Source organism: Pan paniscus, chromosome 7 (assembly GCF_029289425.2).
Source record: "Pan paniscus chromosome 7, NHGRI_mPanPan1-v2.0_pri, whole genome shotgun sequence".
Classification (NCBI taxonomy): Eukaryota; Metazoa; Chordata; class Mammalia; order Primates; family Hominidae; genus Pan; species Pan paniscus.
Genome location: NC_073256.2, coordinates 147477340 through 147492962, shown reverse-complemented (window position 1 = coordinate 147492962; position 15623 = coordinate 147477340). Strand labels below are relative to the sequence as shown.

The 15623-nt window shown below is 42.8% G+C and overlaps 1 protein-coding gene across 15 annotated transcripts in view; it reads left to right on the top strand.

Annotated features, from left to right (window-relative positions):
- ASAP1 (ArfGAP with SH3 domain, ankyrin repeat and PH domain 1) overlaps positions 1–15623 on the top strand; it is a 394403-nt gene that overhangs the window by 322452 nt on the left and 56328 nt on the right. For all 15 annotated transcript variants that reach the window (XM_063606905.1, XM_034966609.3, XM_063606901.1 and 12 more), the window contains 6 exons: positions 5221–5407; positions 5650–5735; positions 6898–7013; positions 7148–7215; positions 8158–8265; positions 11555–11783. In XM_063606905.1, coding sequence (XP_063462975.1) covers positions 5221–5407; positions 5650–5735; positions 6898–7013; positions 7148–7215; positions 8158–8265; positions 11555–11783 — 794 coding nt within the window. The remainder of the gene's footprint in view (positions 1–5220; positions 5408–5649; positions 5736–6897; positions 7014–7147; positions 7216–8157; positions 8266–11554; positions 11784–15623) is intronic.

Below are 15623 nucleotides of genomic sequence, written 5' to 3'. Positions count from 1 at the left end.
GGGAGGCTGAGGCAAACGGATCACGAGGTCAGGAGATCAAGACCATCCTGGCTAACACGGTGAAACCCGTCTCTATTAAAAATTTTTTAAAAATTAGCCAGGCGTGGTGGCAGGCACTTTGTAGTCCCAGCTACTCGGGAGGCTGAGGCAGGAGAATGGCATGAACCCGGGAGGCGGAGCTTGCAGTGAGCCGAGATCGCACCCCTGCACTCCAGCCTGGGCAACAGTGCGAGACCCCATCTCAAAAATAAAAAAAAGTCTTTAGTTTTTTACAGTGTTTGTTTGTTTGTTTGTTTTCCAGAGCAAACCCCATTGTCAGGGGAAAGCAGAACAAAGAAAAGTATTTAGAAATGTATTTCCAGGATGCACAGATTCTTTTCACCCTCACCTTCCCCTAGGTTGTTGCAGCTGAGCACCTGCTCTGTGAAGCACAGATTGTCATGGGGGCAGTTCTCTCAAAAACATGGCATATTGTGATGAGTAAGAGACATTCAAAGACAATGGGAGATTCCTGTTAGCCTGGCAAAAATCCAAATGCTTAAAAACCCACTCAGCAAGACTGTGGGGAAACTGACATTCTGTCTCATAATATTGCCAGTGGGAGTACAAAATGATACACTATGAAAAACAAATTAACCATATTTACCAAAATTATAAATGTACTTACCCTTTGACTCAGCAGTCCCACTCCTGGGAATTTATTCCTATTCTGTAATGCAAAAAGATTAGGAACAAAACAAGTATCCATCTGTAGGCATCTGATGAAATACTCTATGGTAGAGCCACACAACAGAACACTATGCAGATGGAAAAAAAAAAAGCACAAATTACACTGAAAAGGCTTTTCAAAAGTTAATTTGATCGTAAAACTACCATGAACAAATAAGACCTAAGTTTTACTTTACCAGCTTGATAACAGCAAGTGCTCAAGCACATACACAGTGCACTCTTGTCCACACCAGCATTTTTTAAATGTTTGCATGACCCAAACCTTGAAGGCACAGCTGCCAGATGAATGTCATAACAACATGGATTTTTATGTCCTGTTTCTCATGTGGGAAGCAGCATCAGCGCCACCTGGTCAGCTTTGTGCCTCATCTAGTCATTTGGCCTCTGTAAGACTTTCACCTTCAAAATGTCTGTGATTCTCCAATATCTCTAATGTAGTGGTTAGGGTCATAGATTTTGAAGCCAGACTGCTGGAGTTCATATCATAGCTCTGCCACTTCCTAAACTATGTGACCTTGGACAAGTAACTTTAATTGTCTGTGCCTTAATTGTCTCATCCAGAGCATGTATCTACCTCATAGGGTTGTGGTGACAATTAAGGGGCTTGAATAAAAAGTGCTTGGAGCAGCATTTGGTCTATAGTTAGTGCTGTATAAGTATCTGTTATTATTATTATTGGTCTGTAGTAAGTGCTGTATAAGTATTTACTACTACTATTATTATTACTTCCTTGTTTGGCCAGTGACCCAGAAGCATAAAGTGAACCTCTTGTAACATGCAGTTTGATCACTCATTTAGTTGTTGATCAAATCCTTATGAGGCAGCTTCCCTACTTCAGCCAGTCTTGTAGGTGCTGAAGATACAGTAGCAAACAAGACAGAGTTTCTGTCCTGCTTACATTCTGAGGAGATGAAAACACAGGGAATTAAAAAGTCAGTCATACAATTACACATTGTATTAGGTGTTATGAAGAAATTACAACAAGAGGAGGTGTTGAAGTGTGTGGGGAATGGGGAGAGGGTATTTTTTTCAAGTTGAAGGTGGGGAAAGTGCAGAATTGAGGGGCACGAAGGCCCCCTCCCTGGGGGAAGCAGCCAGGCAGCTGGAACAGGTCATATGGGTGCCCCAAGGGGCAGTAAGGCATATTTGAGCTATGTCATGAAGGAAGATGTGGCGGGAGAGAACTGAGCAAGAGGGAGATGCAGGGGAATGCTGGGCAAGATAGAGGTGGAGCCAGATCGTGTAGGTTATGGACTGCCTGGGGATTTCATTGTAAGTGTGATTGAGAGGTTTTAAACAGGAGTGGCATGATCTGAGTTATTTTCTAAATTGATCGTATGTTCTTTTTTTTTTTTTTTTTTTTTTTTTTTTGAGATGGAATTTCACTCTCATTGCCTAGGCTGGAGTGCAGTGATGCGATCTTGACTCACTGCAACCTCCACCTCCCGGGTTCAAGTGATTCTCCTGTCGCAGCCTCCTGAGTAGCTGGGATTACAGGCATGCGCCACTATGCCCGACTAGTTTTTTGTATTTTCAGTAGAGAAGGAGTTTTCTCTATGTTGATCAGGCTGGTCTCAAACTCCCGACCTCAGGTGATTCACCCACCTCGGCCTCCCAGTGTGCTGGGATTACAGGCATGAGCCACTGCACCCAGCCTCTTAAACTGATTATATGATATTGGTTCTCAACCAAGGGTGACTTTGCCCCCAGAGGATACTTGGCAATGTCTGGAGATACTCAGTTGTCATGACTTGGACAGGTGCTACTGTCACCCAGTGGGTAGAGGTCAGGGATGGTGCTAAACATCCTACAATGCACAGGACAGCTGTCAAGAGAAAAGAATGTACCCAGCCCCAAATGTCAGTAGGGCTGAGGTTGAGAAACCCAGCTGTAGCTGACATGTGAAGGACAGACTTGCGGGGAGTGTGGCGGGGCCTGGGTGCCTATGAAAACAGACAGAGGAGAAGCTGTTAGAATAGATCCACTGAACGCTGAAGGTAAACTGGACAAAGGTGGTAGCAATGAAGATAATGAAATGTGGTTGACTTCCCAATATATTTTGAAGGGAGAGCCAACAGGATTTTCTGATCAGTTTTAATATGAGATGTTTAAGACTCAGTCAAGATGACACCCAAGGTTTTACATCTAGGTAAATAGATAGTAGCATTAACAAAAACGGAGCAGATAAAGAAAGGACTGGGTTTAAGGGGACAGAGGAGAAAAGTTGTCTTTATCAGCCATAGGACTAGAATTCTAGTGTCCAGATTTCCAGACAAATCTATTTTCCACTCTCCCTATTACTCCATTGTCAGAAAACGTTACATTGCCAGGGGACCATGGGCTGAGTGCCCATAAAAAGTTGAAGGCATTGTGCCTAGTAAGAGGCCAGATACTTCCTATGGCCACAGAATTAGAGACCTAGGGGTAGAGGTGATTTTCAAGGTGATCATGTGATACCTGAGCACCCTCTGCATCATTGCTTCCAAATAATTGCGTGGCATCTGCATGATATTTCCAGTGACAGGAAGCCACCTGCAGACATTCCTGAAACGCAGATGAATGCATGGAAACAGTAATCTAAGATCTACCTCCCCGCAACTTTGCATCTTTAAGCCTAGTTCTGGCCTCCCGGATAATAATGGGAAGGAAGCTTTCAAATGAACCCCTAACATGTGCATCCCTCTTTGTTCCTTACCCATAATCTTGCTTCCTTGGAAGGCAGCTATGATTACTAATATTTTACAGGTAAGGAAACTGAGATTCAGTGAGAACTTGATTTACCCAGGGTCACATAATTAGCACGTGGTCTCAGACTTGAATCGAGCAATTTAATTTTTAAGTCTGCTGCTCCATCCATCAACACAGTAGCTGCCTTTCACACTTTATATAAGACACATGCAGCAGAGACCTCAGAAGCCAGGCTTGGGCCGTTCTTTTGGTTACTGGAAGTCCTCTAATTCATCAGGCTCTTGCCATCCTAAAAGGACTTTGACCTAAGCATAAGGGACACCCATGAGCATAAGATTTTGGTTACTTAGTAGAATCAGTTGGTCTTTTCTCAACTGCACAGGGTTGAGAAAAGACCAGAGGCTGTGTGCCATCATCAACCAGCTCAACTGTTTTTACTGCCAACCCAAAATGAAAGAAAAAGGTACCAGCACAGTGTTAAACTGTGTTGCCTGACTGTGGGCTGTTGGAAACAGTAGCAGCTTCCACAGGTGGAATGCATATTTTTGAGCAAGAAAGTTTATGTCCTTTGTGTTAGAGCCCTCTCAGAAGGAAGAAAACACTTCTTAGGCACTGTACATCCTTTAATTCAAAATATACCAATGTCTTATCCCCATTTTCAGATTTAAAAAAAAAAACTGAAGCTCATGACGATTAAGCAGTTTACTATGGTCACACAGCTGGGGTGCTGTAGAACTAAAAGATTTAATCCAAAGTTCATTTACTGTCTTTATTAATTAGCTCATGTAACTGGGAAATTCAAGGGGTGGATTCAGGTACAGCTGGATCCAGGCTGTCAGACAGCATCACATGGACCCTAGCTCTCTTTCCTTGACTCCTACCTCTCCTTTCCTCTGAGCTGACTTCCATTTTAGTCTTTCCCCAGAGGTGGCCAAGGCGACCATTGGGCCACTTAGGTCATTTACTCACCCCTGTGGCTGGGAGGTGAGCTCAGTCCCACCAGAAACACTTGAACTGAAGTAGAGAAGGCAATTCCTCAAGAAAAGGAAAAAGTACTACACCCTTTCAGACTTTGGGCATGTTATCCATGTGGTCTCCTGCTCCCATACTGAACCTGTGCAGGAAAGACAGCTCATCTTCACCCCTTTGGAGCTCAATGCCTGGCCTGGGGGAGTTGCTTCAGTGACAGCCTTTCTGAGCCTTAGTTTCCTCACCTATAAAATAGAGAGTTATGGCCGGGTACAGGCCGGCTCACACCTGTAATCCCAACTCTTTGGGAGGCCAAGGCAGGAGAATTGCTTGAGCTCAGGAGTTCAAGACCAGCCTGGGCAACATAGCGAGACCCGATCCTTTTAAAAATTTTACAAAATAAATAAAAAATAGAGAGTTATATCAGACGACTAAAATCCTTTCCCTGAAGCTCTGAAAACTTTTAATTGGTCTTTCAGAATGTGTTTAACTTCTTAAATTTTTTAATTTCTTCATATGCTTATATATCAGAGTTTGAAGTATTTATAAATAGTTGATTTCTCATGCTGTTGGTCAAGGTGAAAAAGAAATCTGTGATTTATGTGCCCGTTTACTTTGTAACTATATCTATTACTCGTATATATTAGTAAACATATATTATTTTCTTTATTCTGTCTCTGTTGGAGTAATTTGGTCTAAAACCTGGTTTATTTGAATGGTGAAAAGAAGCGTATCTTAATTAAAATAACTTCTCAAAGAGAAATGTTTGTCAGAAAAATGTAAACCTTTCCTAGCACTTGGAAAATAAAAATTCTTTATTTTGTTCTGTTTTAGGACTGTACGAAAAGAATATATCACTGCAAAGTATGTAGATCATAGGTTTTCAAGGAAGACCTGTTCAACTTCATCAGCTAAACTAAATGAATTGCTTGAGGCCATCAAATCCAGGGATTTACTTGCACTAATTCAAGTCTATGCAGAGGGGGTAGAGCTAATGGAACCACTGCTGGAACCTGGGCAGGTAAGGCCTCACTAAAATCATTGGATAAAAAGTAATGTGGAAAATCAGTTTAAAAGGTGACTTATTTTAACATTATACCATATAATGAGATTCTTATACATTAGGTGGCCATGTCTAAATCAAGAGAATATGAGAGTGAAAAGGTGTGCTCCTTATAATTACTTGGGGGCAACTGATATATATGAAGCCTCCCTTGGCAGAGCATATTATTGACTTACTTATACTTTTCCTTCCCTTTTTAGGAGCTTGGGGAGACAGCCCTTCACCTTGCCGTCCGAACTGCAGATCAGACATCTCTCCATTTGGTTGACTTCCTTGTACAAAACTGGTATCGTTTTTGTTTTCTCTGTTGAATTACCTGAATATGCCTTATAAATTAACACAAACCAGTCCTATCAGTGGCCTAGATCGGGAATTGGCAAGCTTTTTCTGTGTCATGCTAGATATAAAAATTATTTTTGGCTTTGCAGGCATGAAGTCTCTCTGTCAGAGCTATTCACTTCTGCCATGGTAGTGTGAAAGCAGCCACAGACAATGTGTAAACAAGCAAGTGTGGCTGTATTCCAATGAAACTTTATTATTTTGTTTATAAAAACAGACAGTGAACCAGATATGGCCTACAGGCTGTAGTTTGCCATTCCTTGGCCTTTATAAATGTAAAATTATGTCTGTATCCAAAAATCTGCTGCACAGATTGGACACATTTGCTAACCGTTAGGAGAGGTTAAAAGAGAGAAGACTTAACAGCACAGGTCAACCGTATTTGTGAGTTTTCGTTGTTCCTAAATTTAATATAAGACAGCAGCAATGTGTGTGGCTGGATCAATAGCTCATTCAAGTTTGGGATATACTGATGGAAGTATAAGAGTGAATATAGGAAGTTTGGACTTGCTGGATTCTTTATTCTTTATCTGTTCTGTAAGCAACAGATGATGAGGAGGAACTAGAGCTCATCTAAAGAAGAAGATCAAAATAGTGAGGGGATTTGAACCCATATAGGAAAAATGGTACATAGACACAAGCCAAATTGTATAAAAGTCCAGGTTTCTTCCTCAGAGACAATATAGCATAGTGGCTCAAAACATTGGCTCCAGAGATAGATTACCTGTGTTCAAATATCCCTGCTTCACCATCCCTATCTTGAAAATCTTGAAAGCAAGCACTTCAGCCTCTCTGCGCTTCAGGGTTTTTATCTGTAAAAGCGGTTATTATTAGTATTTACCCCATCATATAGTTGTAAAGATTCAATGAACTAATACATGTAAATGTTAAGAAACAGTGTCTGTCCCGTAGGACCTGGCACTCTAAATAAATGCTGCCTGTTATCACTGTATTGCTTATAAATCTAGGTTAGAAACATCATAATTTTCTCTATTATAATAATTAGGTCTCAAATTTGACTCAGTTGTCAGCACAAAAATAAGTGGCTAATCTATAGTTTTAAGTTATAAAGTCAGTCATTTTTTTCTAATCATCATCTAATTTTTCAGTGGGAACCTGGATAAGCAGACGGCCCTGGGAAACACAGTTCTACACTACTGTAGTATGTACAGTAAACCTGAGTGTTTGAAGCTTTTGCTCAGGAGCAAGCCCACTGTGGATATAGGTAAGAGTGTGTCTAATGTCTTCATGACTGTAGTAAGCGTGTGTTGCATGGTACATTGTAATTTGATTATTGTTCCTTGCCTTCTTAAGGTGTTTCCTAGATAATTATGCAAATTAATTTTTTTCCTATTTCAGTTAACCAGGCTGGAGAAACTGCCCTAGACATAGCAAAGAGACTAAAAGCTACCCAGTGTGAAGATCTGGTAAGCAAAAATGGACGTGGGAGATTTATTAGACATTGGCTGCCTTAAAAGTGTCATTCTGAGAAGCTAGAATTGAATATTAAAAATGCAGATTCATTTTTTTTTAACACTGGCTAAAGAAAATCAGATGAGCAATGTGCTACATTAGAAAAAGTGGTAAAATGATAAATTTGTCATCCACATGTTTTTGGAATGCAGTTAAAGGAGGTGAAAGGCATTACACAAGTATTATTACCAGATCGACTTGTGGATTGAGGTCATGCTTTTTATTTCCCAGACCATTAGACTTTCTCTGCAGCTTAATAGTAAAGAATTATTTGAGAAGCTGCTCCAAAAATTGGGCAAGTAAAGCTCAGAGAGTAGTGGTCTTCAAAATGTTAACACACTGTTCTCCCAGCCCCTCCCCTTCCTGTGCACATTCACCTCTTTTGACCCTACTAGTTCTTGCTTAGCAAGTCAGGGCCTTCACATTAGTGTGATTCTCTTGAGTTTCCGCTAAGTGCCAGGTTCCAGGCCCACCAGTTGGGCCTTTTTATTCTTAAAAGAATCCTTTGAGACAATTATCCCTGCTCCCATTTTATGAATGAGAAAATGGGGCCACAGATTGGACTGGGACCTTAAAAGCCTACGTCTTAAACTTCAAAGACTCGTTTTGCCTTTCAGCCAGGAATTTGCAAGTTTGAGGCCCATTTAATAAGAAGAAAGCTTTTAATTTTGGAGACAAGTCATCAAAATAAAGAAGGCTCTGCCTGCAATTGTTTGCATTTCTTCTTGAGCCTGTCACATAGCAATGCAGCTTGTCTAAGCAGAGTGTTGCCTATAGTACATCTACAGATGATTCATTGAAAACTAGGAATAAGGTGGGATTTGCTCAGTGTTTGTATAATATTGGGATGTTTCAGCATTTAAATTAAAATGGTGCACATTTGCTGTTCCTTCCAGCTTTCCCAGGCTAAATCTGGAAAGTTCAATCCACACGTCCACGTAGAATATGAGTGGAATCTTCGACAGGAGGAGATAGATGAGAGCGATGATGATCTGGATGACAAAGTGAGTGTAAATTATGTCCTCGAATTCTCAACAACTACCCCAACTTTTCTACTCTGTGTAGACAAGATCCATTTTTGGTGAGATTGATTGATTGTGGTTTTATGATCCAATGTATCAGGGCCATTTATGTTGTTCAGTCCTTATTGGGCACCATTTAACAGCTATATTAAGGTTGTCCAGAGAAACAGAGCCAACAGGATAGGGAGAGAGACAGAGAAATTTTTTTTAAGGAATTGGCTCACATGATTGAAGGAGCTGCACAGGGCAGGCCAGCAGGCTGGAAATCCCAGCAGGAGTTAATGTTGCAGTCTTCAGGCTAAAGACAGTCTGGAGGCAGCATTCCTTCCCCTTTGGGGGACCTCAGTCTTTTTAAGGCCTTTCTTTGGCTGATTAGGTGAGGCACACCCACATCATGAAGGGTAGTTCCCTTGACTCGAAATCTACTCATTTAAATGGTAATTGCATCTAAAAAATTCCTTTACAGCAACATCTAGACTAGTATTTGACCAAACACCAGGACACTGTAGCCTGTTGACACATAAAATTAACCATGAAGCTAGGCATGGTGGCTCATGCCTATAATCCCAGCGCTTTGGGAGGCCAAGGCAGAACTATCGCTTGAGACCAGGAATTCGAGACCAACCTAAGCAAAATGGTGAGACCCTGTCTCTACAAAGTAAATGGATCAATCAATAAAACGTGGTGGTGCTATTTGACAAGCTGAGGCAGGAGGATTGCTTGAGCCCAGGAGTTTGAGGCTGCAGTGAGCTATGATCGTACTACTGCACTCTTGACCTGAATGACAGAGCAAGACCCTATATCTTAAAAAAAAAAAAAAAAATTAACCTTCAAAACAAGTAATTAGTAAGTAAATAACAGTTGTTATTTATTGAACATTATCATGCACTGTATAATAACATTTCAGTCCACAACACACTGCATACTCAATGGGGATCAATGTAAGATTAAAATGGAGCTGAAAAATAGCCATCACCTAGTGATGCCATAGATGTCATAATACCGTAGTGCAACACATTCCTCAAATGGTTGTGGGATGCTGGTATAAACCAACCTACTGCACTGAGTTGTATAAAAATGTACAGTAATGTCGTAGGCCTTCACTCACACCCAGAGCAGCTTCCAGTCCTTCCAGCTCCATTTATGGAAAGTGTCCTACATAGATGTACCATTTTTTAATCTTATATAACATGTTTTTATTTTACCTCTTCTATGTTTAGGTACACAAGTAATTACCATTGTGTTACAGTTGTTTACAATGTTTAGTATAGTAGCATGCTGTACAGGTTTGTAGCCTGGGAGCAATAGGCTATACCATATAGCCTAGGTGTGTAGTAGGCTCTCCCATCTAGGTTTGTGTAAGTATACTCTATGATGTTCGCACAAGAACGAAATCACCTAACACATTTCTCAGAATGTATGCCTGTCATTAAGGAATGATGTTCATTAAATATGGATTAGACAGATTTAAGCACTTACATTATCTCAGATCATCTTTATTGAAAGTCCATAACTGAGTGCTGTGGCTCACACCTATAATCCCAGCACTTTGGGAGGGTGAGACGGGTGGATGCCTTGAGCCCAGAAGCTTGAGACCAGCCTGGGCAACATGGCGAAACCCTCTCTCTACAAAAAATACAAAAATTAGCTGGCCGTGGTGGTGTGCGCCTGTGGTCCCAGCTGCTCGGGAGGCAGAGGTGGGAGAATCACCTGAGCCCAGGAACTCAAGGCTGTGATGAGCCAAGATTGTCCCATTGCACTCCAGCCTGGGTGTGGGTGTCTGAGTGAGACCCTGTCTCAGAGGAAAAAAAAAAAAAAAAGTACATAAGGGACATTGTTATCCCCATTTTACAGAAGAGAAAACTTACAAAGAGAATTTAGCAACTTGTCTAAAGTCTCCCAGCTAGTAAAGACAGTTTGGAGGATTAAACCCAGTTCTCACTGAGTTTTCCTTATAAGCAGTTAACTACCTCTGAAAGTTCATTCATGCATTAATTGATTGCCTATGTATTGGACATTTCCTGTATCACAGGCAGGATGTAAGGAATGGCCAAAGAGGTCCTCAAGCCTTAACAACTTTAAGAGGAAATAAATTATAATACAATGTGATAATCATTATAAGAGTATGGAAAAATTCCTGAGAGCTATTCAGAGGACCAAGCAGCTGCCTCAGTCTGCCTTCTCAAGGACATTGGAGATGGGTTTCTAAGGATAGGTAGAAGCTTGCCAGGGAAAGAAGTGGGGTGGAATGCATCATTCCAGAACACCATGTGCCAAGGGAAGGAGTCATGGTAGAGTCTGGATGTCGGAGGAATGGAGAGAAGCACTGTGTGTGAGACGCATTCACCTGGCTGGGTGGGGAGAGGCAGGCAGCTGCCTTGTAGAGTCAGGCAAACCAGATCAGGATGGCTTTGTGGGCCAGGTTTGGCCTTTGGGTTTTTGTGCAAGCAGTCAGAAGCCCACAGAGGTTTATTGTCTAAAGAGCAAGGTTTCCCACCAGCTCTGGCTGCAGTGTGGAGAATGGACTGGAGGAAGGAAACTGGAGAAGGGGCCATTCTGGAGGCTAGAGCTGCAGTGGGAGCTGGTGAGCACCTGTACTAGGAGGGGCTTCAAGGGATATTTCCAAGGTGAATGCAGGAACCAGGGACTCCAGGTGACACTGAGGTTTCTAACTTGGGCAGTTGAGTGGATCCTAATGCCATCACCACAAGTGCAAATACCAGAGACACCTCATGGGCCATTGGTTTGGAACACAAGTCATTGGGGTTGTATTTACAGATCTGTAAGTAATTATTGTGTAGCGGGCAGTGGGTGTGAATCCGTTTACTTTGCAGGGGGATATAAAATGAGAAAAGAGGCAAAGAAAGAACTTCAACGTTAAAGGGTTGAGCAGGGAAGAAAACTTAATGTAGCAAATTAGAAATAGGTGGAAATACTATTCCAATGTTGCTGGAAAAGTCCTGCATTCTGAAGGTGTTTGCTTATTAAAATTAAATCTACCTGTGACCTTACTGTGCTTCTGACACTGCTGCTGATCCTAACCAGTGTTTCACTAGTGTGATTATTCATAGTGGTGAACGATATGAAAGTGTGGTATCTAGATCCTTCCCTTGTACTGTGTCAGCATCATGAGGCTCATTGTGGCTGACCTCATAAAGCTCAGAGAGCCACAGGAACCCAGATTCCCACCTGAGCCCGCCCTGCGGAGGCCCTCTGTACACATGAAGGGTGGTCCTTGATTATTATCTCACCTTCTTATTTCATCTGCCAGCCAAGCCCTATCAAGAAAGAGCGCTCACCCAGACCTCAGAGCTTCTGCCACTCCTCCAGCATCTCCCCCCAGGACAAGCTGGCACTGCCAGGATTCAGCACTCCAAGGGACAAACAGCGGCTCTCCTACGGAGCCTTCACCAACCAGATCTTCGTTTCCACAAGCACAGACTCGCCCACATCACCAACCACGGAGGCTCCCCCTCTGCCTCCTAGGAACACCGGGAAAGGTATGGGCTTTGAGAAGGGCTTGTGACTCCATCAGAGCTGATAGTCTAGCCAGCTTTGAGGTAAGAATTGCAAGGTACATTTGAGTGGCGTGGATCGTGTTGTCAGGAGCAGCTTGAAATAGGGACCATGCCATTTGCCAGGTACCAAGAGCAGGACAGGCAGTGCTGTGGGCTCTCTTTGTGCATTATTTGTGTTAACCTTACAACAATCCTGTGAAGTATGTGCTTTTGTGCCCATTTTACAGAAGAGTAAACTAAGGCTCAGTGAGATACACTGACCAGCCCAAGGTCACACCACTGGTAAGAGGTAAAGTTGAGATTCAATCCGAGGTCCACGTGGCTCCAGAACCTGTACTTTTTGTAATGTGGAGTGGAGTTTCAGTTCTCTGGAAAGTTACTTTTCTCTACATTAAAATGCCACTCTTTTGAAGACGCTAGTAATAATAGTGGTAGTTAATAGTTATGGAGCACTTGCCTTATGAGAGGCTCTACACCTAGTACTTCTTTTGTAATCATCTCAAAATGAGGTAGGTGCTATTATGCAGTTACTGGCATCATGTAAATTAGGGGATTTGTTCAGAGATACTGAGTAATTGGCCTGTAGTTCTCAGCCTGGGATTCTAACCCAGGTTCTGTGTGACCAAAGCCCATTCTCTTGTACTGTCTAATAAGGATCATTTTTCCAGAGACAGTACTTGGAGAGGAATTTTTTTTTCCCTTGAGACAGGCCTTTCTCAGTCGCCTCCATCTCCGGGGCTCAAGTGATCCTGATCCTCCCACCTCAGCCTTGCAAGTAGCTGGAACCACAGGTGTGTGGCACCATGCCCAGCTTTTTTTTTTTTTTTTTTTTTTTTTGGTAGAGATGAGGTCTTGCTATGTTGCCCAGGCTGGTCTTGAATTCCTGTACTCAACTGATCCTCCCACCTTGACCCCTCAAGGTGCTGGGACTACAGGCTTGAGCCACTGCGCCCAGACGAGGAATCCCGCTCATAGGAGGGTTGTTGTGCTGTGAGTTGTCAAATGTCTCACAGGGCTGGCGCCTCAGGCTACCATTAAAGTGTTGCCTCAGCCAGTAGGGATAATTGAGAGGTACCCAGAGCTATAGCTTCAAGTTTGGTCTTTGCCAGTGAATCCAAATGCAGGGTTCTCCCTGTGTGCTCAGCTCATGCTCCCACAGGTTTCATGGCTTCTCGCTACACAATGCCATGCCTATTTGAATCACACTAGGGCTATTTTCTGGGAAATGTGAGCTTTATTCAAAACAGTGTTTTTTCAGAGCTTATTCTCTATTGAAATAGTGTTATAAATGGGAGCTGTGTTCTTAGAGAGACCCCAAATGGCCTCGTAGATCATAAAGTAATAGAGAAAAGTTAAAATAACGCTTTGGCATGAACAGCTATCCTCAAAGATAACCAGTGGCCACACAGTAATAGTGCATGTAAGCCAAAGGTCTAACCCACCAGTGTTTTCTTACCATTCCATACATTGTACTAAAATGTATGTTTTTAAATCACTCACATATCAAGCTGCAGGTCTGTAGTGTAAGAATGCTGTGTTGCTGCTTCCCTGTGGGTAATGGCATTCCCCATCAGGGTAGCAGTCTGACAGAGAGCAGAGATTCTCTTTCTGCACCCTACAGAGGACTGTGAGAAGCCTCCAGACTGAATACAATAATGGAAAAAGTGACTGAAAGATTTCACATCTCCTGAGTGTGGTTACCAACATAGCAGTGGGGACCTATCTAGACAGGCACAGCCTATGCCTGTTCAGAGAGCCTCTAGGTCATTGAGAGTCCTGAAAATGGTTTATAGGACAAAATGACACCAGAGTCCTGGGGGCCAAGAGACCCCCTCATTTCCCTCCACCCCCTTCTGTAATTTTATCTCAAGGGGGACAACAGAAACCCATAATATATACTGTCTGACTTTGTGCCAAGCATATCTCTCATGTCTTGAATAAATTCTAACTAGCTCTTTACCAGAGACCCAGAAGACAAAGACTAAATTTATTTAGTGTTCCAGCTGCTGAAACAAGTGTTTGAGACTTGGCCACAGCAACCGTGGTCATCTAAGGATACAGTACTTTCCCCACTTCCCCCAAAAAAAGCCCATAATTGAAAATAGAAATCCTCCCTACAAAAACCAAGAGTGTTCTTCATGGCTGTTCACAGCAGGACATCAAATTCAGAGATTTGGCCTGTCTGCTGGTGAGACATAGGGAGTACAGCCTTCTCATGACTTTTATAAGGGATTTGAAGTGTGCGATATCCCATAGCTAGCTCAGCTCACATGCGCTTACATTTGGAAAACTGATAATGTTTAGAATGGAGCTCTTAGAAGACATTGTTAAAGATCAGCTGATACTCTGTGTGCAGAGATAATTCTTCTCTGTTTTTTTGGCCCCTATGTTTTTTTTCATTTCCTTCTGTTGAGCTGATAGAACCATTTGCATCAAAACAAGGATGCCTTGGATCTCTCATTTGAGTTCCTTGTTCTCCATGACAAATAAAGCAGAGGTCTCTATTTGCAGCAGAAGTCATTTCCTCAACTGAATTTAGGGGTCTGAAGGACCCCTAAATTAAGTCTTCCAGTGAGACAGAAACAGACACTTGAGATAAAGTCCCCACAAAAGCGAAGAGGAGAAAGAATTATTCTGAATCTAGCTGAGAATATTTTCAAGAAACTCCAGCTGCCTCATCGAAATTCAAGGAAGCTTGACCTAAATTACCGTCAAGCAAAGCCCCCTTGTGCTTACAAGTGAGCAGTGCCCCAGAGTCTCAGAGGAGCTCAGTAGCTCAGAATCCCAAAATCACTATCCTCAAGCCCCATACCGAAACACTTCGCTGCCTAACCCCTCTTCAGATGTGGGGTCCCGAGAGACTAAATCAAAGCTATAAAATTAATTTGTGTGTGGTAGTTTCTCGTTTGTGATCAGTAGCTTCCCCCTGCCCCCACCCCACTTCTACTGTACGTTTATTAACACTGGTTCTTGGACCGGGTGCAGTGGCTCACACCTATAATCCCAAAACTTTGGGAGACCAAGGTGGCCGGATCACCTGAGGTCGGGAGTTCAAGACCACCCTGACCAACATGGAGAAACCCCGTCTCTACTAAAAATACAAAATGAGCCGGGCGTAGTGGCGCCTGCCTGTAATCCCAGCTACTCGGGAGGCTGAGGCAGGAGAATCGCTTGAACCTGGGAGGCGGAGGTTGTGGTGAGCCGAGATTGTGCCATTGCACTCCAGCCTGGGCAACAAGAGTGAAACTCCATCTCAAAAAAAAAAAAAAAAAAAAAAAACTGGTTTTTGAGGCTTGCCAAGATTAGTTTCTTTTTAACCTTTGATTAAGGTTAATTAAAATAATATCACAGAACCTAGGTTTATTTACTTTTTAGAAATGGAGGCTTGCACTGTTGCTGAGGCTGGAGTACGGTGGTATAATCATAGCTCACTGCACCCTTGAATTTCTGAGCTTGAGCAATCCTACTGTCTTTTTGAGACAACATCTCACTCTGTTGCCCAGGCCTAGAGTGCAGTGGCACAATCTCCGCTCACTGCAACCTCCGCCTCCCTGTTTTCAAGCGATTCTGTCACCTCAGCCTCCTGAGTAGCTGGGATTACAGGCGCCTGCCACCATGCCCAGCTAATTTTTGTATTTTTAGTAGGGACAGGGTTTCACCACATTGGCCAGGCTGGTCACAAACTCCTGACCTCAGGTAATCCACCTGCCTCGGCCTCCCAAAGTGCCAAGATTACAGGCGTGAGCCACCACACCCGGCCAAGCCTGTTAAATTAACAAATGCTCTGGATAATGAGACCGGGCACTTGGTAGGCATCTTAAC